General features: G+C 40.3%; 1 protein-coding gene across 1 annotated transcript in view; it reads right to left on the minus strand.

The window, feature by feature from the left end:
- Window positions 1-27,164, minus strand: part of AP3S2 (adaptor related protein complex 3 subunit sigma 2) — a 44,570-nt gene extending 17,406 nt beyond the window's left edge. Inside the window, exons 1-4 of the mRNA XM_065906921.1 lie at window positions 26,708-27,164; window positions 22,308-22,399; window positions 21,787-21,898; window positions 15,850-15,921 (exon numbers count right to left, since the gene is read on the minus strand). Of these exons, the coding sequence (XP_065762993.1) occupies window positions 15,850-15,921; window positions 21,787-21,898; window positions 22,308-22,399; window positions 26,708-27,022 (591 nt within the window). The 5' untranslated portion in view covers window positions 27,023-27,164. The remainder of the gene's footprint in view (window positions 1-15,849; window positions 15,922-21,786; window positions 21,899-22,307; window positions 22,400-26,707) is intronic.
- Between the last annotated feature and the right edge of the window lie 119 nt (window positions 27,165-27,283).

Genomic DNA, 27,283 nt, shown 5'->3' on the forward strand with positions numbered 1-27,283 from the left:
AATGATCACCACAGAGAAGACAGTAAGACACTAATCAGACAAGAGGGCACGGTCACAGAGCCTGCGCTGGAACAGGAGGGTGCCAATCCTGCAATACTCAAGTTCTGAAAGAGAACTGTTAGTCACTAATAAAATATCTAGTCTACTATATAAATGCTAAGTGCTGATAATATTTTCTACCCCAATTCACAAAGTCTGGCTGATTTCATCAATTCCTAGCAAACGCCTCCAGAGAGTAAGGAAGGAAGAGATTCTAGGTAAGATGAAGTGTGCATGCATCATCTCCTTGCCTGTGTTAGCGGGTGTAGTGGCTCTTAACAGGTCAATGGGTAGGAGGACCCTCACTGATAGAGGAAGGGAAAATCGTCTGAGAGTCATTTTGCCCAGAGCCAGTCTCTAGTTCCCGTATTATCCATTTTAAAAATAAATAAAAAAGGGGAAGAGGGCATAAAAACACCTTCCAGAAACGTGGCATCCTCTGCTAAAGTAAAGAAAACAGGCAAACAAAGCAACCTGTTTAATAAAGTTCTGTTTTTCCCTTTTCCTTGCTCTTAGTGTCTTCTGAACCCCTTATGAACCTCCTTGGTCTTTGGACTGGACTTCTCCCACAGTTTTCTTCAGATGCCTTGTCATGAAATTCCATAAGACTCAATACTTAGCCCCTGACTTCCTGTCTTTCATTCTCTTTTACTCACATGATCACACATATTTTCAATGAAAAAAACCAAGAAAATAGTGGAGTCTCATCTTATGTAAGGTTTAAATTCTAAGTAAGTAGAATGGAAACCATACATGGCCAAAAGTCCTTAAAATCACCTAAGGTCCAACCCAGATAGTCCTTCCTCCTGATTACTTTTTCTTTTCTTTTTTTCCAGTTAAGTACTAGATGAAGTGGTTGGTTCCTTAAAGGACTACACAGATTGAAAATCTGCACTGTATCTTTAAGCATTAAAATCACTCCAAAGACCATAAGATGCTCATGGGAGGCACATGACAGGCACATGAGGCAAAGATTCAAATCTTCCATCTCACACTCACTCCAGACACAGACAAAGGGAGGAGAACTGTGGGCAGAATTATCCTGTATTTACTATTTTTATTCTTTCTTTTTGCCAAATGGTTTAGAGATGAATTTGTATAAACTAAATATCTGTGAGTCCCCTGTATACACACACACAAGATAATGTATTAGATTCAAGTAGTCACTGGTTTTCACCAAAAGAATGTGATCTGTAACAATGTCTATTTTTAAATATGCTTAACATCACAGAATGTTAAGAGCCAGAAGGAAGAAACGAAGATAAGATTTGGACCCTGTCCTCAAAGGGCTTATAGTCAAGTAGGGGAGATAAAGCATGTATAGAAATAACTATAATAAAAGGAAAGACTGTGATCAGTACTATGACCCAAGTATAAAATGCTATGGAAGTCTGAATGAGGGTGGGCCTTTACTGGTAAATGAAAGAGAAGCTATCCAGGCAGGGGGAACAGAAAGCTACCCAGTAACTCATTAACTATCTGTGTGCTCTGCTAGCGATTCTTCTTCTTTAAAAAAGGATTACTCACTTTCTGCTTTTTCCCTTGGCCATGCTGTGCAGCAAGTGCAATCCTAGTTCCCGGAATAGGGGTGGCACCCACGGCCCTGTGGTGGAAGCATGCAGCCTAAGGCATCGGACTGCCAGGGAAGTCCCTCACGTGCAGGCTTTATATTTTGTGCCCTGACATGTATACCGTTGACTAGTAAATTATACTCATTGCATGTTATTCCTTCCTTAAAAAAAAAAAATCCTATTAGGAGTCAGAGTTCTCTCTAAAGTAATTTTTAAAAATGTTCTAGCAGGACATTTTCTTTATTGCCTACTGTTTCTTCCTCCCCCACTTCCTGCCTGTTTGTAACATTGGTCTCAAATGCTCTAAGTACAACACTGGGTAAAAAAAATGGTCCAGGACTGTTCTCCACAGTTTTATCCTCTCTCTGGCTCATTATCTACTAACAAAACATGAGCTTAGGGACTTCCTGGTCCAGTGGGTAAGACTCCACGTGTGCAATGCACAGGGCCCAGATTTGATCCCTGGTTGGGGAACTACATCCCACATGCTCCAACTAAGCTGCAATGAAATCAAATAAAAATAAAAAAAAACAAAGCAAAACATGAGCTTAATATATTTCTTACCACGTTGAGGATGCTAAATCAGGAGAGGACACTATAGGTAGCATAGCTGTGAGACTACAGGCTCTGAAACCACAGTCCAGGGTCTGAATTCTGCCTCTGCCACTTACTGAGTCATCTCAGCTCTAAAACTCAGTTTCTTCAACTGTAAAATGTGGAGAACTAGAATTCTTATTTGACATACCTACTCTAAAGATAAAATAAAATGATGCAGGAAATAAGTGAGACTCTCTATTTAAAATACTTAGCTATTATGTGCCTCACACTTAAGTAAAGACTTGATGGAAACTGGTACTGATGATAATTTAAGTCATCTTTTCCAGTCTCCTTTCCAACACAGGAATTTATTCTTTGGGTCTGAGACAGAACAGAGCCTTCACTGTGATGAAGAGTTCACTGCTGTTCCTAAACTGTCCCGTCTGCTGTGAACAGCGATACCTGCTAGAAAGTTCTTAACTACACTGAGCTACAATGTGCGTGGAACCATTTCCATCCCCTGACCCTACCTGTGCCCTCTGGAGTTGCAAAGAGTAAGTCCCTGCCTTCTCCCCTGGAGTACTATCACTCTCTCTAATCTGAACAAACGGCAGGCCGTCAGGAAAAGGAAGCACAATTTATTTGACCATCAAGAAAAAGTTCCAAATGCCATGCCTGGGTCCACAAACCTGTCTCTGAGGAGATGATCCCCATCCCCACAGTTCCTGTTCCTTCTAAAGCACTCCTCCTGGAACGGCCCTGGACCTTGCCCATCTTCTCTAGCCCTTTACATGCTGAGTCAAAAATTTACAAAGCTGTAACATCCCTAAAGGCAAGTTATATAAACAGTCAGTGTTGCTGGAACACGGAGTTCAGGGAGGAAATGGCAGGAGGTGAGGCTCAAGAGGCAGGCTGAAGAAGGTCTTGGAGATCTTTGTAGATGATGTTAAAGGGCCTCAGCTCAATCGTTGTGGCAGTGGTCCCCACCTCTTTTCCTACATTCACAAAAGTTCACCTGTAGAACACACTCCTCTCTAGCACCCAGTGTCATTCAGTATTCATAAGGGTTCTGAGGAAGGTGCGAGAAGGAATGAGGCACATACTTCTCCCGTTAAGAGTCACTGCTGTGGGGGGATAGAGAGCGACTGAATAATTCAAACAAGGGAGGCAGTCAGTCAAAAATACACTTGTAATACGTCATTAGGCAGGTGTGTAAAGGACGGATTTAAGGGGGTAATTCTGAAAGCAGAGAGAACAGCAGGAAAAATGTAAAAATAAAGACAGAAGTCATCATTTATTAAGCTAAGCAACTACTCACCAACTTCAATCCTCAAAATAACCATGAATGGTAAATATTAATGTATTTAATCAAAGCAAAGAGTCTTTGATTATAAATCATACCATTATTTTATGTACCACTAAAAAGGATAAGGTTGAAACGCTATTAAACTATGAAATGCCATTGCCTGTAAGGCAAATCTGGATTTGATATGCTAAACCTGTAAATATTACCCAAAAAAGGGAGTCTAAGAGTCAAGTAAAGATGGTGTCACCTCTGTTTTACAACCAAAAAACCTGAGGTACAAGGAAGTTTCAAGAGGGTTGCCTAAGTCACACAGAGTCTGTCAGAGCCAGAATCCATGAAGCCATTTCAGGCAGAATCCCACTCAAGGAAAACAGGGCTTCTCCTGAGTCCACCACATGTTACCTCCCAAGGGAGCAAAGGCAAAGTTAAGTGATACATTGATGTATGCCCTGAAACCAGTGGGCACACACAGGTCATAACCTTGAAAGTGGAGGTCTAATTAGAATCCAGTTTTTAAAAACAAGCCTTTAGCTGTGTGAATCAGACATTATATCTGAAAAGTGCTTTGAAAATTAAAAACCACACCAAACTTGGACAATCAATCAACCGTAATAATCAACCCATCAATTATATTTGAGTGCCCTGTCCTGTTCAGATGACCAACAAAGAATCACATATTGACATTATTCCAAGACTTTAAAACCTACTGGAAAGAATTACGAATACAAACTTTAAAGCAAGAGTAAGAAGAGAAATAGGTAGGAGACAATAGTGGAGTTCAAAGACTTCATCAAATGTAAAACTTTAGTTGGGTTCTGAAATCTCAAAAGCTTGTTGGGGGGGAAGATGAGGGTATTTCAGGGTGGCGACAAGGCATGGGTAAAGGCAGAAAGGTGAGAGTGAATCAAAGTACACACGGAAAGCAGGAAGATGTGTCCGATGGGCCTGAGGGGGTCTATGTTCTAAAGCAGAGGGAGCCCGAGGGGTGAAAGAATCAACAAGCCAGAGATCCTCTGAGGCCAGAGGGAAGAATGTAGACTGAAGGGAAAATGGAGAAACTGTTTCTATGAAAGATTAGACTGAGTGAAAACAGTTGGGAGAAAGACTGGCTTAGCTGCTGTAGTTACCTAGAGCTGATCTGTTAGTTATCTGGCAAGGAAAAGAAAAGCAAAGGAAAGGCAGAGGTGGGCCTGAAGCAAACACTGAAGGAAGAACCAGTATCATTTTGTCACCACTTGGAAACAGAAAGCAAAGCAGGCATCCCTGAGATTTCATACCTTGAAGAAAGACAGTATTGATACACTGGCGGAATGAGGAAAGTTAAGAAGGGAAGACAGTGGCTTAGTGGGTAAGTGGGTGGGGGGGGCAGGAAAGGAGATGAGGCGGAGAGGAGTAAGTGAGTGGACTTGTGGGTGAACACAAAGCTGGAAGTGGTGCCAGCTCATAAAGATGGAAAGGTGCTGAACACCCATGGAAACACAGGCCTTTAGCCTGGGTCAGAATGAGAGGTGGATCTGTTCCCTATCTGCATCAAAGCAGACGCGTGCCCAAGGGCGAAGGTATGAGGAGAAAGCCAGCAGGGTGCCAGGGACACACCTGTGCAGAATGTGCCCATTTCTCTCACTTTGTAAGTAGGATAAGAAGTAGCAGTTTTAAAGCCCAAGGAGTCGGGCACAGTTAGCAAGGAACTGTCCGCTCCTTTCCTGAGGTTTCTCTAATCAACATGAACATGATTCTTCTAGGGTAAATTCAGATATATGGATCCCGAAAATCCAAAAGGATGTACTTGTGTAGCAACTGGGCAAAAAACAGCAAGTGCTCAGCTCCAGGCTATGAGAGGGTGACCTCCCTTCAGGGCTGTCTGGAGTTAAACCTCAGGCGGATGGGCCTGGGCTTCCCTCTGCCCCTAAGCTACTTAAAATGTCTCGTGGTACAGACTTGGCTAACTTCAGAAACAGAGAGAGCAACTTGTTCTCTACACAATGTGGACTTTAATTTTTGAGGTCATACGCAGATAAGGCCACAAAGATTTATCAAGGACCAAGATGTAGTGTACTGTTTTCCCCAATCGGGAGCGATCTTCCAGACTCATAACTGTGTCCTGAGGTGTACTCCGGGCCATGACCACTGCTGTGCACAATCATTGGCCCTCCCCACTCGTCCTCTGGAGTTAATCACAGCTCCTAGGCTAGGGGAAAGGGGTCATCTGTAGACAACCTATCAACTTATCTGGCTTCAAGCTCAGACTTTGTCTCAGAGCAGCAGAGAGCAATCTAAACTGTTTACTGTCCTAGGCAATAAAGCCTGAATCGAGAGAGGATTGTTCTCTTCAGTGCACTGGGCCTAAAGCCCCAGGGTGATAAGCTGGCAATAAATGCACATGGCCCAACATTTTGGAAAAGTGAGCCCCCACACATACCCAGCTGTCCTCTCCAGAGGCAGGGACTCATGTCAATCTCTTCTGTAATGATGACCTACAATGACCTACCTGCCGCTCTTTTCCGATCCCTCCCTCATCTCCGGTTACTTTCCCCCTTTCTCACTTCCACTCAGTTATATCGGCCCCAAGGTCTCTGGACTGGATCCACTGACCTGGAATTCTCCAGGGAAGAACCCATCTCTGACTTCTCTTACTTTCTTCCAGTTTTTGCTCAAATGCCACTGTATCAGTGATGCCTTCCCTAAGCACCCTGTATAAAACATCAAGCCTTACCAACCCACACCTTATTTTCTTATTTTCTCCTCTGAACTTATTACCACTCATTTACTGTCTCTCCTCTAGTAGATAAAAGGTTCATGAGAAAATGAAAGCTTGATTAACTATTTCCCTGTTAGCAGATGGACAAATGAGGTCAACAATGAATAAGCAGTATGTGTCAAGTATTGTGCTATTATCTGGAAATACATGGGTGAACAAGACAGTCTGTCCTTACCTTAACAGTATCTTGAAGTGGGGATGGGCAACAAACAAAAGAATGAAATACTTACTATGTATAGGCCTTGTTCTAAGCACTTCTTGTATATTTAATGCTCCATATAAGCTAGCTGCTATCTACCATAAAAGCCAGGGGCTATCACAAGTTCCTGTCTACATATAAGTTCCAAAGGCACAAGCCATACAGTTCTTAAGTGGCAGAGCCAGGAATCAGGTCCCAGCACACAAACGGTGTGTGCTCTCAACCAGGCAAGTAAGCAAAAACAATACACTGTGTTAAACGTCACGGCAAAAGCAGTTGAGGGTGCTGGGGAAATGGCAGCACTAGTGTAAAGAACCCATCTGCCAATGCAGGAGACATAGAGACATGGGCTTGATCCCTGGGTCGGGAAATCCCCTGGGGGAGAGCATGGCAAACCCACTCCAATATTTCTGCCTGGAGAATACCATGGACAGAGGAGCCTTGTGGGCTACGAATCACAGGGTCACAGAGTCAGACACGACTGAAGCGACTGAGCACACACACACGCACACACCTATTTCAGTCTATGGGCAGGAAGGGGACTGCCAAAAAAGGTTTCCCTAAAAACCTTTCCAGAACTGTCAGTCTGGAAATGGAAGGGGCTAGAGATTCTGTTTTGGACATAACTGAGTGTGTAGTGAGTTCAGATGGTACTTTAGGAACTATCAGCAGACAGATAACTGAAATCATGGGACTGTGTGAGATGTCCTAAGAAGTGAATGTCTAAAAGAAAAGAGATCATTTAAGAGGTAAGAAGCTCAAAGTGCCAGATGAAACAGCCGGAAAGGTAGAAAAACATCAGGTGAATGGGTACCATGGAAACTAGAAACAAAGAACACCTTAAGAATGAGGAAATATCAAAAGTGCTTGACGAGAAGGACAGTGGGGAGTGTACACTGGACTCAGAAATGCATGAGTCAAGGCCCTCCACAATCTGATCATCAACTACTTCTTCAAACTTCTCTCTGACCAACTCCATACATAAACTCCATACTCTAACTCACTGCTCTTCATCTAGGACAGCATTGTTCCCATCCCAGAGGGCATCTGGAAATATATCAGGCAGAGGCCCCACTGGCATTCAGCAGAGGGGGTCAAAGAATATCAGCAATTCAGTGAGAAATTGCACTGCATCAAAACACCACTAATGCCTCTGCTGGCAGACCCTCTGACTAGCTGGAGTTGATGCAAAGTTCCCAGTCCAGTGGCCTTCACCCCCAATGTTCCCATGCCTCCTTATCCCCTGCCATACCTTTAACCTTTGTTCCTACCATTTGGCCTCCTGAAATTCTGGTTTTGGAAACAGAAATCAACAAATTCAATAAATTTTTACATATCATATCTTATAGTATTTGCAGATATGGAAGCAATTTATTCTATTAGGGAATTTTAATTTGGTAAGTCACCTGAAATTCATTTGAGAACTATAGAAGAGACAAATACCAAGTATTTCACCAGATAAAGTGAAAAACGGCTACACTAGATGCCTTTTACTAAGAGTTAATCATGTTTCTTTCTTACAAGTGTGTTCTTCTATTTTTCTGATACTAAAAATTTCTAAGTTTTCACTTATAAAGTGATACCGAAGCAAATGTCAGATTTATTTTTCCTCTAAGAAAATATATAAAGACAACAACAAAAAACCCTGTAGTAGTCATTAGTATATTCCAGACTATTTCAGGTTGTCCCGCATCTTGGGCACACGGGTAGGACTGCACTTCCCCAGGTTTCTAAGCATGGCCGTGTGACTTGCCTTTGGCCGATGAAATGTGAATGTGATGGATATGCCACTTTAAGAGCCAACACATCAAGTGCCCAGGTGGAAGTACATGTTGATGAAGATTTCCATCAGCCTGGACCCCAGGGTAACTACAGTGGCAGAGACCCCGCAATGACCACACAGCATGAGTGAGACGTGAACCTTTCTGCTATAAGCTATTGAAAATTTGAAGTCAGTGGCTCAGCAGCAAAGAAGTCACCTGCAACGCAGGAGCTCCAGAAGACATGGGTTCGATTCCTTGGTTGGGAAGATCCACTGGAGAAGGAAATGGTAACCCACTCCAGTATCCTTGCCTGAAGAATCCCATGGGCAGAGGAGCCTGGAGGGCTACAGTCCACGGGATCACAAAGAGTTGAACACAACTGAAGAAACAGCACACACAGCACACATGACCAAGTCTATCTAGACTGATACAAACATCAAGTCTGAAAAAGGGTTCTCAACTAGGGATCAAGAAATTCTGTCTTTTATCCCAGAGCAGGTCAATCCTCTTGTGTATCCTAAAGGATAACAGCAAGAAAAACACAACTAAATCTCTGTTCCAGACTTCTAGGGCACCTACACATTAGCTATCAAAGGGATATACAATTTGTTTTATCTGCAACACAACCAAGTAACATCATCGGTAATACGCTCTGCTCTAACTACAGTCTTGTCAAACACTGGTTTTTACTGAAAAGGCCGGATACAAACAGATAGCTCTAAAGGTCAAATTTGGCTGTTTTGTGTACACTGTCATCCTAATGCCCTTAACCGGCAATAAGGAACAATTAAACAAACCAAAAGGGTTCTCTGCAATTTCAAGTGGGAATCAATGACACTGCACGCTGAGGCAGGGCAAAGGTCAAGTAAGGAAGGTGATAGTGTGTACTGTAGCCAGTGTTAAGTGTAGCTTGGCGCAGTCTGAGCTTTTCTTTCCTTTTTTTTTAAACCAAATATAGCAATGTTAGAAATTTAAGAAATCATTATTGCTAATCTCTGAACTGTCCTGATGGAATGAGATAATAGCCTCTGAAAAATACTCTGCCATAAAATTCTCTCTCAAGCATCAGTAGAGAAGGGCCCAGGATGCAATGGGACAAAAGGCAGGCCTCAGCTCCCCTCCACTCTCTTGGGACCATTCAGAAAGAGAAACACAGGTAGCCAGATATGCCAACTACCACCTTTCCTAAGAACTGAAACCCAAACAGAATGTCTTGTCCTTTTGGGCCCAAACAAGCCCTCCTTCCTCACTGAAACCCAAACAGAATGTCTTGTCCTTTTGGGCCCAAACAGGCCCTCCTTCCTCACTGAAACCACACAAAAAGTGTGTCCTTTACTCTTCCTCCAGTTTTTGACACAGAAATCAGGATATCTCCTCAAATGTCACTGGTGTAGAGGGCATTAATGAGCTTTCTTATCACAGCCTCTGTTCTCAGAAGGGACATTTCAGGAGGACCATGCATTATTACTATCTACAAGCCTTTCATCTTAAGGCTCAACAGTTCATTTCAATTTTGAGCCATCAGCATTTTCCCATTTCAGCAGCCTATACTTAGCAGAGATTTTAAATTCTATACTACAAGATTTCTTAGGTTCAGACCTGCCCCAAAACATATGTTCCAAATCTCCTGAGATAGCCCTTTGCAAACTGAAATCTATAAAAACCAGATGCACTACCTTGACACAGCCACTAAATCATGACTCTGATGACCAAAACTGAAAGCACAGCTGAGTTCCAGCTTTGCTGCTGAGACACCAGTAGAACAGAATGTGAGACTAATCACATGACTTTCTTTGAACAAAACTCAATTCACCAATATCAACGCCAATTCCCACTTCAGCCAGGATGTACTTGGTGGGATTTCTGAAAGCAGAAGGGAACCAACTGCCCCAGGCAAGGGGAGCTCCAAATGGCACAGTCTAGAGAGCTGGGGACTGTGCCAGAGGCTATGAAAACAAACTTGACTCCAACCTGCAGCACTTTAAGTCATGAAGAAATTTGTGAGGCTAAGGCATGAGAACTCTTTATTGACACACACCTGGAGACACCTCCCACAGTGAAAGGGGCCATGCTAGATCTAGTGTGGGAGAAAAGGGCAAACACAAAGAAAAAAACAGTCTAATGAAGAAGGAAAAACATACAAACTTACATAAACTAAGGTACACAAATCAGAAATAGCACTACATATTGTTCACAGAGACAACAGGCCAGGGTAACCAGGACAATCTTTAGGGTGGTAGGACTTGAGCTGAGCTTAGAAGACAAGCTGGATTCAGTTGTTTAAGATGTTAAAAGGCAATTCAGGCAAAGGCTCTGGAGCAGGAATTACAAAGAGATGAAGACGGATTTAGTCTGGCTAGAGCAGAAGGCATCTGGCTAGAAGTAATGGTAAGTGAGGACAAGATAGAACAGGGACAAATTGTGGAGAGCCTTGCATGCCCGGCCATGGTGTCAAACCTTGATAATGGGGGACCAAAACAGGTTTGTGATCAAGGGAGCTCATTTAGAGGGTCTGGAAAATGAATCTAGGGAACTTCCTGTCGGTCCAATTGTTATGACTCCATGCTTTCCACTGCAGGGGGCACTGATTCAATCCCTCCTTAGGGAACTAAGACCCCACATGGCACAAAAAATAAATGAATGAATAAATAAAAATAAATGAACTGAAAACATCTAAGGAAAAAAAGAAAAGAAAGAAAATGAATCTAATTCCAGTGTGTAGGACCAACAATAAGAGAAAATAAGGTTAGAAAATCTGACAGACACAACTGAAATCAAGAGCTACCATAACTAAAGACAGTGCTTGACTCATAACTGAAACTAGGATCATAAAATATACATACATATAAAGGACATTACTGGGACAAATGTGGAAAATTAAACATAAACTATATATTGGATAACAGTATTTATTAATGTTAAATTTCCTGAGAGCTAATTATGTTGTGGTTAATAATTAATTATGCTGTAATTAAGTATGTTAGAGAATTATGCACAATGTATTATATAACATGCTGTCCTTGTCCTTAAGAGATGTGTGCTGAAGTACTTTGGGTTGAAAAGTTATAATGTCTGCAACTAACTCTCAAATGGTTCAGGAAAAAAAAGTAGATATATATAGAGAGATTAATACAAATGTAAGTGTGACAAATGTTAATTGGTGAATCTAAGAACAAGATATAAGAAGGACTCTATGGAAAGAAGCACAGGTTTTAGTGATTGACTGGCTGCTGGGGGCACAGAAGAAGAAGGAAATGCTTTGCATGTACATGACACAGAATGCTGGTACTGCCACCCAAAAAGGGAAGCTAAGAAAAAACAGTTTTCAGGAGACGCACGTTGAACCTGGCTACGGATAAGAAGTGGCAAGAAGAAACAACTCACTAGAATGAAATGAGAAAGAAATGTCTGAGCAACTGGGACCTAAGAGAGAAGCATGAGAGGGAAAAGAGTAAAGGAAGAGAGGACTGACATCATAATTTACTGGAAGAAGGTGGGAAGAGAGTAAGAGAAAAAGCAGGAGAGTTCTATGTGACAGAAACTAAGGCAGGAAAAGGATTAAGACAGTGCTCCATGGAATGATCAACAGCATCAAATGCGGCAGAAACATTAAAGGTGATGACTGGCAAATGCAATTAGGAAATAATCAGTGAATTTGGGGTACAAGTGAAAACCAGGCTATAGGCTCCAGAAAAAGAACAGATAAAGTAGAAATGCAAGACTGGGTATAAATCACTCACTCACTGAAGTTGTTTACCTTAAATGAAATGATGGAAATGAAATGACAGTTAAAAGGAGCAGCAAAAGCATGGGAAAGCTGTATTCTGTAAGAGATTGGGGCAAGCTGGGAAAATTTGTAGTTACAGAAGAAAGAGCAAATAAAGACATCTCAGAGGTGAGCTGAATAAGTGAGATTTATGATGCATAGTAGGGACAGGAAGAGAACTTAGTTCTAGAAATGGAATGGATTAAACTTTCTTTAATACAGGAAGAAAGGGTGAGAGAAGAGGTGAAGAGAGCTGCAGTAATAAAAACAGGACATTTATAAAAATAACTTAGAAGCTGAGAAAGAAATCTCAAGATTAGGAAGAAAAAAAAAAACAACTGCCAGGACAGTAGGAATTCAGTCATTTCTGGTCCTTACACAGGCCTCCTGCTCCAGCCACCACTGCATAGGGGAATGGGGCAGCTACCCATGATGACCCAATGCACAGTGTAACACCATCTGAGGGGAATCCTGACTTGAGGTGGAGAGACTTTCAATTAAGAAGGATGACTTTAGAGGTGACATTCTTATTGTCTTATGATAGATCCTTTACCTATCTGAGTAAAAAGACCACTTTCTTCTATCAACAGAAGATATGCCTGGATTAGCAGCTGCTCTACATTGAGGGCAAAGGTGAGCTTGAAATCCCACTGAAAGAAAGCCACCTGTTGGAAGATATCTGCTGACATTATACAGCAAGTAGAGTGAGATTCGGGTTCCTTGGATCATCACTTTTCAAAAACCTTAGGAGATATGGATAGCAATTTCCTGATGTCATAGAGCAACTAAAAATAAAAGTTTTACAACCTTTAAAAGAACTGTGCAGCCACAGCAAAACACTGTATAGAACTCATCTGAAGATAAGACATATGAGAAAGAACAACATTTTTATGGCCTTTTATTTCCTGCAAAAGTCATGTGCAATAAAATAGATGGGACTGAGATTACTTTACTGCCTTAGCAGGTATCCTCACAAATAATTAAAAAACAATATTAGAATAATCAGAAAAAAAAAGTGATTCCCTCAGGAGATGGAGAAAGAGCTCTCGATATATTTTAATAACTTTTTATGACTAAAAATTCTTAGCCACTAAAAAGAGAAGACACTCCCTTTAACTTAATAAAGAACATTTACCTCCAAATTTACTATACTTCAAACACTATATATACAGCAAATACTGACAAGAAGAGGACTTCCCTTTTAAATCAGGATCAAAATGAGATGAGCACTATCACCACTTCTATTCAACCTGACATTGTAGCTCCTAGTCAGTAGAGTAGAGCAAGAAGAAGATATGAAATGTACAGGATTGAAAGAAATGAGCAAAATGTTTACAGATAAAATATCAGAATTAGTAAGTGTCTAACATAATTCTGAATTGAACATCAACATGCAGAAATAAAGTGACTTCTATATGACAATAGTAGCAATAAAGGAAAAAATGAATATTTAAAACATCAGTACATAAAAAAACAGGTATCTAAGAACAAATTTAATAAAAGATATGTAAAATCTCTATGGGAAAAACTGTAAAAGTTCAGAGAAACCTCAAAGACCTAAAGAAACAGATATACCATAACATGGATAAAATGATATTATAAAAAGTAAACTCTCCTCAATGTTTTATAGATTTAATGCAATTCCAATCAAAATTCCAACAGGTGTGTATGTGTGTGCATGAGCACATGTGTAACTTAAAAACTGACCCTAAATTGTAAACTAAAACGCAAAGGACCCAAGCTCAACTTCCCACAGGACCCTCAACTGCCTCCTCCAGGTATATCATCCCATAGGCCCCCGAGTTTTCAGGTGTTAGGCAGCTGGCATTCTGAGACAGCGTCTACAGAAAACTGGCACCCAAACACAGATTGTCTAGTATCCAGGCAGTGTGTGTATCTTACTAGTAAGTTTGCTCCCTTAGCTGCCTGATAAAAAGAGAGGGCATTGTGGGGAAGGGGGAGGGTAAGGGAGGGAGGTGGGGGACACCACTCTAGCAGAGACAGGCCCTCCCCATGGGGACAACGGGAGGATGAAGACCAGTGCCTCCTCTTCTACTGCTTGAGAATTTCCTTTCCCTGGTAAAATCTATCCCTTAAATCATGATCTGAGATGTGGATCCAGCTTGGTAAGCAACAGGTGATGACTGAAAAGGAATCCACTTTGAAACCAGGTGGTAACCCAAAGATAACACCTTATTTCACAATTTTTTTTAAAATTGCTTTAAAATAATAGTAACAATAAGGCCTATGGAAAGCATTCCTCCATTCCCTCTATGTTCTCAAGTCTCTTTAATCTTAACCTTTTTCCCCACTGGTACAGAAGGAAAATGGATTTGAGCTATGCCTCTCCTTGACAGAAATTACCAGATAGCAGCATCTTTAGCAACTGGCAGTGAAAGTCACTCAGTCGTGTCTGACTCTGTAACCTCATGGCCTGGGGTCTGCCAGGCTCCTCTGTTCATGGAATTCTCCAGGCAAGAATCCTGGAGTGGGTAGCCGTTCACTTCTCCAGGCGATCCTCCCAACCCAGGAATCGAACTGTGGTCACCTGCATTGCAGGCGGATTCTTTACCAGCTGAGCTACCAGGGAAGCCCTGGTCTACAACAACTCTTATTAGCTGCAAGGAGGAGGGATAAGAGGTCTCTGAAGTTTCTAAGATCCTTTCATATGAGAAGAGAGACTGACCACTTCAAAAGAATTGGTGAGCCCTGGAAGCCTTGTGAGGCTATCAGGGAGCCCCAAGTCAAGTACCTATTAATCCAAAAGGAATGGGGTTCTGTGATTCTCCTGTACCAGGCTGCTCAGAGAGCCATGCAGCCAAGACTGAGAGAGAAAACGTTACTCCATTCCCACACCCACTGCACTGGCCCAGGAAGTGCCCCAGGAAAACCCTGGGAAAGTTAACTGAAACTGAAGATTCTACTGAGATGTCAAAGTCCTCAAGATGGCAATGATGGATCTAAAAATAACCTGCCTTGTCATGATGAAAACAGATTAATAAAGTATCATGGCTTAGCAATGAGGAATAGTCTCCTAAACATCTTTATCTCCCTCCAAGGGCCATGGATCATAGAAATGATAACTGGTGAGAGAAAGACCAGAGCCAAGCAAACCTAAGATGTATCCACCTCCACCAGTGAACAGCACTGGGTACAGCGTGTGCTGAGCTGGATAAAAGAAGCCCCTATCTATCCCCTTGCTGGCTATGTCCCACATATAATTTTGCACATGAGGATGTTAGCCATGTCACTGTTAGATGCTAGCAACTCCTAACTTCGGACATGTACTTAATTCTGCCTGGCAGGCTACAGAATATCAATCACCTGACCTCAAAATATGTTACCATTATCTCAGTCACTATATTACTCTTTAGGAAAAATGTAAATTTCACTAAGTCAAAAACCCTTGTGTCGGGGCTTCCCTGGCATTCTGGTGGTTAAGACTCTGTGCTTCCAGCATAGGGAGCGTGGGTTTGACCCCTGGTCGGGGAACTAAGATGCCCTGAGGAGTAGCCAAAAAAAAAAAACAACCCAAAACAGCTCCATGCAGTGTTTATTTCAAAGCTTCACTGTGACTGGACTATACCTAGGAAACTCATTTCAAAATCAACATAAACCTATTTATCTCACCATTGGCCTAGTAGCCATCATTGCCCTAAACCAACAAGTCTGTCTGTGAAAAATGAACCATAATATAGGCCCAGTAATAATCCTGTGTGTGTTAAAACTGGTAACAAATCTTAGCAAAGTACTCCCAAAACTATAAACTTAAGTTATTAAATAAAACAAGTTCTAAGACTATCTCCAAATTAAAAAAAAAAAAAAAATGAAAGAACATGAAAGTGTACAGATGGTTAGAGATGGTCAAAGTTCTTAGCTTCCCAGGAACCCTGGCTTGGGAGAGTAGTACCTTATCCATATGGAAGATCAAATCCAATTCACAAACATTTTCGAAACACTTGTCCAGAGTCTCCACGAAAACCTAGGAAACAAGTAGAAATAGATACACAATTCCTATCTTCATAAAATGTCACATGAGAAAGTAAAGGGGGCAGTCAAGATACTATTTGCCTTATGATAAATCTCAAAAACCAACAAAAAACCCCAGTGCACTCCAAACCTCCCAGCTGATCACCCTACTTATCCCAATCTGAAGGGGGAAACTGAGGACAGGATCACCTTGTTTTCAGTTTAAACACAGCCAGCAGAGACATGTAGCTTTCTTTCCCCTTTTATAAGATGCTAGTTTATTAATATACAAAAGAATAAAAAAATAACTACTTATATTATGTCCTTTCCCCAAGCCGCCACTTACACATGCAAAAAAATTTTTCATTATGATGGTGTTAACAGCTCTGTCCAGCTAATTTCAATGAATGTTAACTTTAAAATACTTTTCCATGAATCAACTTAATTAACATACTTAACAATTTTAATTTACCTTTAAATATAAGACTTAAACAGAAAAGTATACAAATGATAAGGGTACAGCTTAATGAGTTCAGAATGAACATACCATGTAAATGCCATCCTGATTCTGAAATGCAGCATTAGAGCTCCCTAGAAGCCCCCTCTCCAAAGGTAACCACCATCCTAACTCCTACCATCAATTTAGTTTTGCTAGCCCCTGAATCTACATAAAAGGTGGCAAATTAACCTTTCCTTACACTGCTACTTACACTCAAGTTTTTCCAAACTAGCAAAGTATCACATAGGGAATACATATCACATGATAAAACTATACAGAGAAGCAAAGCAATGATCAACTTAAAAGTCTGAAAAAGTGAATGAGAAGGATAGAATTGAGGAGGGACATATAGGATATTGCCCTAGCAATGTACTGTTTCTTAATCTGGGTGACAGTTTCTTCTTTAAATTGGTATTCTTCAAACTATATAGTCATGTTTTCCATATTTGTTATATATACAAGTTTCACAATAAAAATTACTTAAAAACAACAGTAATCTTATTGGAATTCTGACTGGGTTTTAGTAATTTATAAACTGGAAGTACAGTTGACCCTCGGGCAACACAGGTTTGAACAGTGCGGGTCCACTTACGCTCAGATTTTTTTCAATAGTAAGCACTGTAGTACTACACAATCTCTAGTTGGTTGAATCCGAAGATGAGGAACCATGGATATAGAGGAAATGTGTACACAGAAGAACTGTGTATACAGAGGAACTGGGTATACAGAAGGGTCCACCGTTAAGTTATATGCAGATTTTTAACAGCATGGAGAGTCAGCACCCCGGCCCCTGTGTTATTCAAGGGTCAACTGTACTGACATTTTAAAAGTAACTTATGTATGTATATGTATAATTTAATCATTTTCTCAAAGGCAAAGGGTATGCTTTATTAATTTATTTTGCTCTTTTATCATATTTTCAGCAGAATTTCAAAGTTTTCTCCATATAGATCTTACATTTTTACATTTATCCCTGGGTACCTGAAGGAAATTTTTGCTATCATGAGTGGGCCCCTTTTAAATTTTATGTTTTCTAAGTTATTATTGCTAAGGGAAAGCTACTAATTTTCATATATTAAACCTGTATCCAGTCCCTGAATTCTACTGATAGTTGTTTTCCAATTGTTTTGGATTTTCCAGGTGGATAAGAATTTCATCTGCAACCATTACATATTCTGAAGCCTAGTAAAGCCAATCACTCATCACTGCCCTTTTCTTCTCAAAACATATTTCTGCATTTCTTGGCCATTCATTTTTCCTGATAAACTTTCTCTTCACCAAGTTCAACAAGATCTCCTGGATTTACACTCGGTTTCCCATTTCATCTATTGATCACTACTATCATCTTTGCTCTCTTTATTCTCTTCCCAGTAAGGAGAACACTTGTAGCTCCACTTACTTCAAGAATTCCTTTATGGTCTTCCTTTAGGATTTTTCAGTTTTATTGGACTCAATGTCAAGTATTCCATACTAAGTTAATTTCCAAACATTAAATATCCTTTGTCACCACTGTAAGTGAAATTTTTTTAATTACGAATTTTCTAGCTGCTTTCACAAGAGGAAATTCAATTTTGATAAACTGGTCTCATATTTTGCCATTTTGCTCGTATCATTCATTACCTATTACAATCTCCGCTCACTTTTTTTCTTTTTTTAAGGTTTTCTAGGTACAATATCAGGCCATCTTACAGTGACAACTTACCTCTCTCCTCCTTAACTATGTTATTTACTCATTTCTTTTTTAATCACTCATTACAAATGTTTGCCCAAATTAGAGTGAACGGTAAGAGACACCCTTTAGATAAATGCCTGTAATTTCTCCCCTGAGAAAACTCTGGCTCTTGGTTTTAAAACTAAAATGGCTGTTTCTGGGTGACTGGGGGAGAGGAGAAGAAAGATGTTTTCACTATATACTCTTGGTATACCTTTTTACTTCCTATTCCAATTTAAGAGTACTTCAGAAAATAATTTGGGTAATTATTTCTCTGAGCATCTACTGGATGAAATTACATTAGTTTCTACTATCTTTCTTATTGCTGTAACAGAGATGCGGCTCAGATGGTGAAGAGTTCACCTGCAATGCAGGAGACTTGGGTTCGATTTCTGGGGTGGGAAGATCCCCTGGAGGAAGAAATGGCAACCCACTCCAGTATTCTTGCCTGGAGAATCCCCATGGACAGAGGAGCCTGGCGGGCTACAGTCCATGGGGTCACAAAGAGTTGGACATGACTGAGCGACTAAGCACACACACAAGAATATTTCATTGTTAAACTGACTTGTATCCTTGGAATAAAGACTATTAAGATATAATGAATAATTCTTTTAGAATGCAGTATTCCAGAGAGAAAAAAATTTAGTTAGAAAAGAACACCTTACTTATAAATCAAAACAAATGCTCATACACACAGAGCCAAAACATGAAACAAAAACCCTTACACCAACAAAACATGAATGATTTAAGATCATACTGCTTGTTAACGGGAGAATCCAAAACAAGAGACAGGTCTCATGACTCCTTGCTTCAACAAATAACTGGCTAAGATTGTATTTAATGATTTTGTTCAATAGTAATACGTAATATCTGACTAATATTTTCTTTTTGAGAGGCTTTTGGATCATAACCAATCTACTCTATAAAATAAGCAGTATGATTTTTTTTAGTCTGAGTTTAAAAAATAACTTACATAATAGAGGCTTTCTTGTACTTTAACATTTTAAAAAAATCTACTGAGTCTATTAGGGAGTCAGTTTTTCATTTAACCTTTCTTATTTCATTAGCATATTGGATTCAAGGTCTTTCTGTGGACCTACTTTAGATATTTATTTTTTGGAGTCAGTTATTTCAAATACATTGGCATTATAACTATGTATTTCAACCTCTAAAAACATTTTGATGGTTTCTTTTTCTGACTTTTATTTTCTTTTTATTAGGATAACTATTGATTTTATTGTCTTTTAAAAGATCAAACCTCTTATTCCTATTATTTTCACCCTTTATTTATCTATCTTCCCAAATCTAATACACCCTAAATATTTAATAAATGTCCATAGTATTATGAAGTTACGTTTCTCTTTGTCTTGGTAACATAGATATCTGAAGTACATCTCCTCCAAAAACTGGAGCTCAATTTGAAAGATATATTATCACTATATTTCATTTATTTTCTAATACATTTGTTACATGCACATTCCTATAGTATTCTATAGTGTAAAATACTTAATACATTGTCACAATTGAATTCTATGACATAGTATTTTAGATTTTTTTAGTTGAAATATAGTTGACGTATAATATGATGTTAGCTTCAGATATACTACATAGTGATTTGACTTTTGCATATATTATGATACAATCAACACAATTAAGACTAGTAACCATCTGTTTCCAAACACAGTTATTGAAATATTATGGGTCATATTCCTTAAGTTGTATATTACATCCCTGGCTCATCTGTTTTACATCCAGAGGTCTGTACTCTTAGTCCTCTCTATCTGTGCTGCCCTCCCTCTATTGTCCTTCCCTAACAACCATCCACTTGTTCTCTGCAAGTCTGTTTCCATTTTTACAACCTAAGATTTCTATATCAGATGGTGGATCCATGACTCAAACCCAGGTTTTCTGATTCTAGATCTTGAGCTCTTTCCATTATACCACATTGACTCTCAATATCCAATCTGACTCGGGTGTTAAGAAAGCATTTAAAATTACCATAGAGATGAGTCTTTTTGGCTGTTTCCAGTATTTATTTATACTTCTATACATGATAAGTGAATATGATATATGAAAATTTTAAACTAATACTAAATCATTTTCTCGATGTGAATGGGTAAAATATATAAATAAAATGAAAAGTTGCTATATCCAAGAATATAACTTTTTGGAAGAGAATAGTATATGTAAAATAAAAATACACACTCAAAATTTCCATTTCTTTATCCTAAAGTTTATTAAATTTAGCTTCTTTAATTTTTTCTTAACAAAACAAAATACAGTTGTAAATAAGTAAAGTTTATATTTTATAGCTAGAGTTTTCTATAACTGGTGTTATTAGGTTTTACACAAGCTCTTTTTGACTGCTTTCAACTTAAGTGAATTGTTGAAGTCACACAAAGTCTATCTAGAATATAATGTACCAAATAATGGAATTGTCCTAATTAATGGTTCCGAGTATAGGGTCCCACATACCTCAATTTCTATGAAAGTAATGAAAACAAATCAGTAAGCCATTTCCAAATTTCAAAAAGCCTAAAAAAATCATGTTTACCTATGTCAAAACTGTACATATTAGACAAAATATCAAGTTCCTTTGTTTCAGGCTAGACTTACAAGTGAAAATATAAAGTATGTATTCTAAAATATCATTTGGTTTGATACTTGAAAAAAAATTTCAAAACATGACATGATAGTATAATTTATAATGACAAGTATTTGGTATCCATCCTTGTTGCTGGCTCCTAAAAACCTTGGAATTTCCAAAGTGACGGGGTTGTCTTGTTCTGCTAATAAGGTTAACTTTTGGAAAGCACCAATGAATGGGGGCTGGTTGCCATGGGAACCAACTGTATGACTGGAAACTTTGAGTCCCACTTACTGATCTCTGGGAGGGGAGAGGGCATGCAGACTCAATCAATCATGTCTATGTAAAGAGGCCTCCATAAAACCCAAAAGGGACAGGTTTCAGAGAGCTTCTAGGTGAGTAAACGTGGAGATTTGAGGAGAGTGGCGTGCCAGGAGAGGGCACAGAAGCTCCATGCCCTTTTCCCCTACCTTGTACTATGCATCTCTTCCATCTGACTGTTCCTAAGTTATATCCTTTCACAGTAAGCTAGGAGAGAGTAAAATGTTTCTCTATAATAAAGTTCTGTGAGCCACTCTAGCAAATTAACTGAACCTGAGAAGGAAATCATGTGGGGAGGCAATCTTGGGCATATTCAATCTACAGGCTGTCAGTCAAATGCACAGGTGACAGACAACCCGGACCTGACATCGGTATCCACCTTCAGGTAGATAAGTGTCAGAATTGAGTAAATTTGTGGGACCCCTGGTGAGTGTCCATGGAGAGCTGAGTTACCTGCTTCAGGTGCGGGGTGGGGGGAGTATACATATAGGAATTGGTGTCAGACTCAAGAAAACCAAGGGCAGTGAGAGAGCTGGAGAAGCAAAGAACCTAAAAGCGCTAAGAATGGTTGAGGATTGCTAAGGAGCTTTCTCATAGCACCACCTGGTGGACATGCAGCAATGTTTACCAGTATCAATAAAGAGACTGACTAAAGGATCTACATACAGATCAAAAATTTTTAGCTACTACAGATTTTTAGCTACTAAAAATCCATACCAAACTCTCTGAAGTGGCTACTATCATTATGTGCTACACATACCTGGATAAGGTCCAAGATCCCAAGTTCACTCTCTGAGGAATCCACACAAAACACAAAGTAGAGGGTAGCATAATGCCGATAAATCAGTTTGTAGTCAGAGCCACCAATCAAACTGCAGAAGATGGGAAACATTTAAAAACTTGTATCTGAATTGAACATATCAAAGACAAACTCTGTGCCAAGGAATGAAAATGGGCCCAAATGAAAGAGGGAGGGTAGGCCAAACAATAGGCCATTTCCACCAGGTGAAGGGCAACCAAATTTGGCAGAGGTGCTTAAAGCCATTTTACTTCATTTTTTCTTCTACCCATCCTCCCAGGAACCAAACATTTAAATATCCGAAGCACAATCATTTAATAGCTTCCCAAACAGAGCTGAGTCTCTCCCTGAGCAGACTATGCTTAGCTCAGCTCAACTGCATCAGATACTCACCCAACACTTAAGCACTGCCTGAGGAAGCAACAATGGCATGATGACGGGCACCCAAAAGTGGATATATGGGGAGAAAACTGATGATTTACCTTCCACCCTCCAAGAAGTTACAGATGTTGTCATCCCGTTTGAGAACTAAATGAAAGGTCTCTCGAACAATCTGCTGCTGAATTTCTTCTGGCTATGGAATAAAAGAAATAGTGAGTCAGTGGAAAAACCTGAAAAACTATATCCCATCAAAGAGGACAGACAGGAAGCCAAGTGCTTCCAAATAGGAATGATCTGAACATTTGGTACCAGTCTCCTGAAAGGACAGAAATGATGAGTAGAGGAAAAAATAAAAGGAGAATCTATAGAAAATGGAAAAGGCTCTGTTACAGGAAATAAAATAGGGTATATTTACCTAGATATCTAGTCTCTAACCATTACTGTCCTGCTAGGTGAGCTGATATTTCTCATACAAGGTCAAAGAATTCACATAAAAGGTTAAAGAATACCTAGAAGGCACAGTCCTGAAATATTTTATATTACCCTAGAAAACATCTATGCCAGGACAAATAACATATGTCAATAAATCTACCACTGTAAGGAAGTCAAGATGTAATCATGTACATGTTTTAAAAACCTGCATTAGAGTCCCTTGGACTGCAAGGAGATCAGATCAGTCAATCCTGAAGGAAATCAGTCCTGAATATTCAGTGAAAGGACTGATGCTGAAGCTGAAACTCCAATACTTTGGCCACCTGATGTGAAGAACTGACTCACTGGAAAAGACCCTAATGCTGGGAAAGACTGAAGGCAGGAGGAGAAGGGGACGACAGAGGATGAGATGGCTGGATGGCGTCACCGACTTGATGGGCATGAATTTGAGCAAGCTCTGAGCTGGTGATGGGCAGGGAAGCCTGGCGTGCTGTAGTCCAAGGGGTTGCAGTCGGAAACAACTGAGTGACTGAACTGAACTGAGTACCAGTAATACAGACATTATATATAAGATGCTGTGTGACCAACAAAGTACTATTGAGAAAGCAGAAAATATTCTATTGAGAGATTTGAATCCTGAACAATTGCAGATCTATAAATACCTTTTTTCACTTACTATTCACTTACTACACACCAGAAAGTTCAAATGTGATGGGATCTCTTGATGACCCACATTTAATTTCTATTTATACATATGAGGTTCATATTAAGTATGTTTTAAAAAAAAAAAAGGATATGGAGAGGGAGAAATCAGTCTTTAAAACAAAAACAGGGACTTCCCTGGCAGTCTTGTGGTTAAGACTCTGCACGTCCACTGCTAGAGGTGTGAATTCAAATCCCTGGTTAGGGAACTAAGATCCCATATGTCCATCGGCCAAAAAGAAAAAATTAAAAGCCCTAGACCAGTGCTCTCAAATCTCAATGTATAATGGGATTTCCCCAGCGGTCCAATGGTTAGGACTCTGCGCTTTCACTGCTAAGGACACAGGTGAATCTGGTGGGAGCAGTAAGATACCTCAAGTGAGGTGTCTCAGCCAAAAAAAAGCAACAACAACAACAACAACTCAGTGAGTTTGAATAATGAATCACCTGGAAATACTGTTAAAATGCAGACTAATTTAGTAGGTCTGGGGTAGGTCCTGAGACTGCAGTTCTAACAAGTTTCCAGGTAATAAGAACGTTACTGATCTGAGAACCATTTTGAGCAGCAAAGCTTAAGAAAACCCTCAGATTGGACTTACCCTCAGAGTCAGAAAATAAACTCAAGTAACATTAACCTCTTTCCCTATATAGCACTGAATTTAGGCTAGAAGTGGTTATTTAAAAGAAACAGAAGAAAAAAGAGGAAAAACATCATTGTGGAGCAAGTACTTTTCATAACTTTAGACTTACACAGGTGCACAGTGGCATTCCATATTTAATGAATGGATAAATAAAAAAAACTTGCTAATAACTGGTCACTGTAAGTTTAAGGAAATCAATCACTATTTTCTGGTTTCCATTTAAAAGAACTCACAAAGTTTACAGATGCCAGGATGCTGTAAAGGCTTAACTCTGTGTACCCAGAAATACAAATCATGCTAAGCACTGGCATTTTTAAACCAAAAAAAAAAATCTTGAAAACTAAAGCCTTTTATCTGACTTTACCGGGAAGTGATGGTAGTCAGTGGGTAAACAGTATGAAATGGTGAGGCTACCTAATTTCTAATTCAACAAAATAGCGAATTACCAATTGCTTACATCTCTCAGTGATTTTCATAATCCCTCATATCTCTTAGTACTTTGCAGTTTCCAAGGTTATTTTCACTCAGGAGCTAATTTAGTTCTTAAAAATCCTACGCTCTCCAGGGAAGATATACAGATAGATGTCAGTAAGGGCACGAAAAAATCAGTCAGTAGGAAAAAAACAAAACCACAAGGAGAATCCACTTAACACCTACTAAAATATCTTTAATCAAAAAGATAATAGAAAATGTTGACAGAGAGGTAGAAAAATTAGAATTTAAAAAAATATTTATTTTTGGCTGCGTTGAGTCTTAGTCGCAGCACACAGGCTCAGTAGTTGCGGCATTGGCTTAGTTGCCCCAGGGCACATGGGATCTCAGATCCCCAATCAAGGATTCAACCTGAGTCCCCTGCATTGGAAGGTGGATTCTCAACCTCTCGACCATCAGGGAAGTTCCAAGCTGTATTTCTTATATATTGTTGATAGGGATGTAAAATGTCATAGCCACTTTAGAAACCAGTTTGGCAGTTCATCCAAATGACAACTACAAAGTCACTATGTGACTCAGCAATTCTACTCCGAGATACATACCCAAGAGAAATGAAAATACACACTCACACAAAAAGCTTATACAGGAATGTTTATAGCAGCATTATTCACAAGAGCCAGGGGTAGAAACAGCATCTGATGAATGGGTAATCAAAATGTGATAGATCCACTCAATGGAATATGTGCCAAGTCACTTTACTAGCGTCTGACTCATTACTACCCTGGGGACTGTAGCCCACTAGGTTCCTCTGTCCATGGGATTCTCCAGGCAAGAATACTGGAGTGGGTTGCCATTTCCTCCTCCAGGGGATCTGCCCCACCCAGTCACTGAACCCAGGTCTTTTTTGTCTCCTGAATCGGCAGGCAGGTTCTTTATCACCAGCACCACCTGGGAAACCTATCTAAGGAATGTAACTTGGCAATAAAAAGGAATATAGAACTGGTAACACTACAACATGGATGAACCTTGAAAACGCTATACTAAAAGAAAGAAGTCAGTAATAAAAGACCACATATTGTATGACTCCATTTTACATGAAATGTCCAGAACAGACAAATTTACAGAGAAAATGGATCATTGGTTGTCTAAGACTAGGGGAACTGAGGAGGAAATACAGAATAATTGCTAATGGGTAGGGATTCCTTTTGGGGATAATAAAAATATTCTGAAATTGTGGTGGTTGCATAACTTTTAAAGTACTAAAAACCATTCCACTGTATATTTTTAGAAGGTGAACTGTACGGTATGTAACATATCACAATACCACTTTTAAAAACCTGAGAAAAATTCACACACAAATGCAAACTGAATAGTGTCACTGAATGTTAATATAAATCGATATGATTTAATAAAATGTAACCAAGCTAAAAATTCTATTTAAAAGGTACCCCCAGAAATTTCTTTCATTTCTATTCATTCTATTTAACACGAGGCAATAAAGTCTGAAAGAGATTTATTAACATAAGGGTTAAAAAAAAAAAAAAAAGGTTGTTGCTGAGGCCTGAACGTAAGTTTTCTGACACTTTCCCCTTTATGGTTTTCTCAGTCCACCAATTATGTATGTAACATTTTGAAACCTAGCCACGAAGAAATAAAACGTCGGGGTGCAGGAGGCAAATAATGATGCTTATTTTTTCAGAGGAACGTCTTTGTAAAATTCGAACTTGCATTATCACTCACTGAGCCCTCACGCGGCAGGATTTATAATTTCTCAATATTTCCCACTTTGAAACTTTCTTCAATTATACAGAATGAAAGACGTCTAGTCCCTGGGCACTCCTAGCCTACACTGAAGTAAAACAATTCCAAGAAAGCATTTTTCAAATCCTCTGGCTAAAGCAAAACCATTAAAAAGCTGTATATTCTTCCTCCTCGGGAAACAGGTCGTTTAGCGACCAACAAGATTAGTAAGACTTCGTTCAAGCTGCCAAGGAGGCACACCCCCACCACCATTTAAAGTGCCCGGAGACTCTGGGAGAAGTGTCCCAGAATGGCAGAGAAATGCCGGGGTCCAGGAAGAGGGAGGAAAGAGCCAGTCAAGAGTCGCGTGGGACCCAAGGCCTGAGACTGGAGGAGTCCTTCCGGGACTTCCCGCCTTCGGAAGGCTGAGTCTGGGGTCACTCATGCTGCCGGACCCCGAGGTCTGCGGGCGCTGCCAGCGGGCGCCGTGCGGCCCAAAGAAAGCGAACGGGGCGCAGGCGCCCTGAAAAGACGTGACGAAGCTGCGCACTCACGAAACGCTGGTAGAAGCGGACCAGCCGCGGCTTCCCGTGGTTATTGAAAACCAGAATCGCCTGAATCATCTTTGCCTGCCACGCTCCTTTCACCACCGTCTGCTTCCAGAGAGCCTCCTTCCGCCACAACAAGGACGCTTCCGGCTGGTGCGCAGCTGCGAGTGGTCCCCGGAAACATGTCCTGGCGCCCAGAGGCCTGACCACGAAGAGTCCGGCTTCCCGGCAAGCCTTGGAGGAAAGCTCTGTCGGGTGGGTGGGTGGCTTGCTGGCGGGGGAAAGGCTGCTGCGGACACTGAGGTTGGGGAAGGCCGTCATCTCGGCTGGCGTTGGTTGCCCACTCAGGGCCTGGCCAGGACACGAACCCGGCTGTCTGCCCTTTGTCTAGAACGACTGCTTTCCGCAGAATCCCGGCCCCGCGCAAAGCCGAGTCCGTCGGAAAAGGATGGGATGAAGAAGCAGAAACCGCAAAAGCAGCCGCGCTCCCAGGTGAAGACCCGCCTTTATCGTGGTCTGCGTTAATACACACGGTCATGCCTTTCGGTTGACACTGCAGAACGTTCCGAAAATTAGGGAACA

This window comes from Muntiacus reevesi, chromosome 15, assembly GCF_963930625.1.
Source record: "Muntiacus reevesi chromosome 15, mMunRee1.1, whole genome shotgun sequence".
In the NCBI taxonomy this organism is placed as follows: Eukaryota; Metazoa; Chordata; class Mammalia; order Artiodactyla; family Cervidae; genus Muntiacus; species Muntiacus reevesi.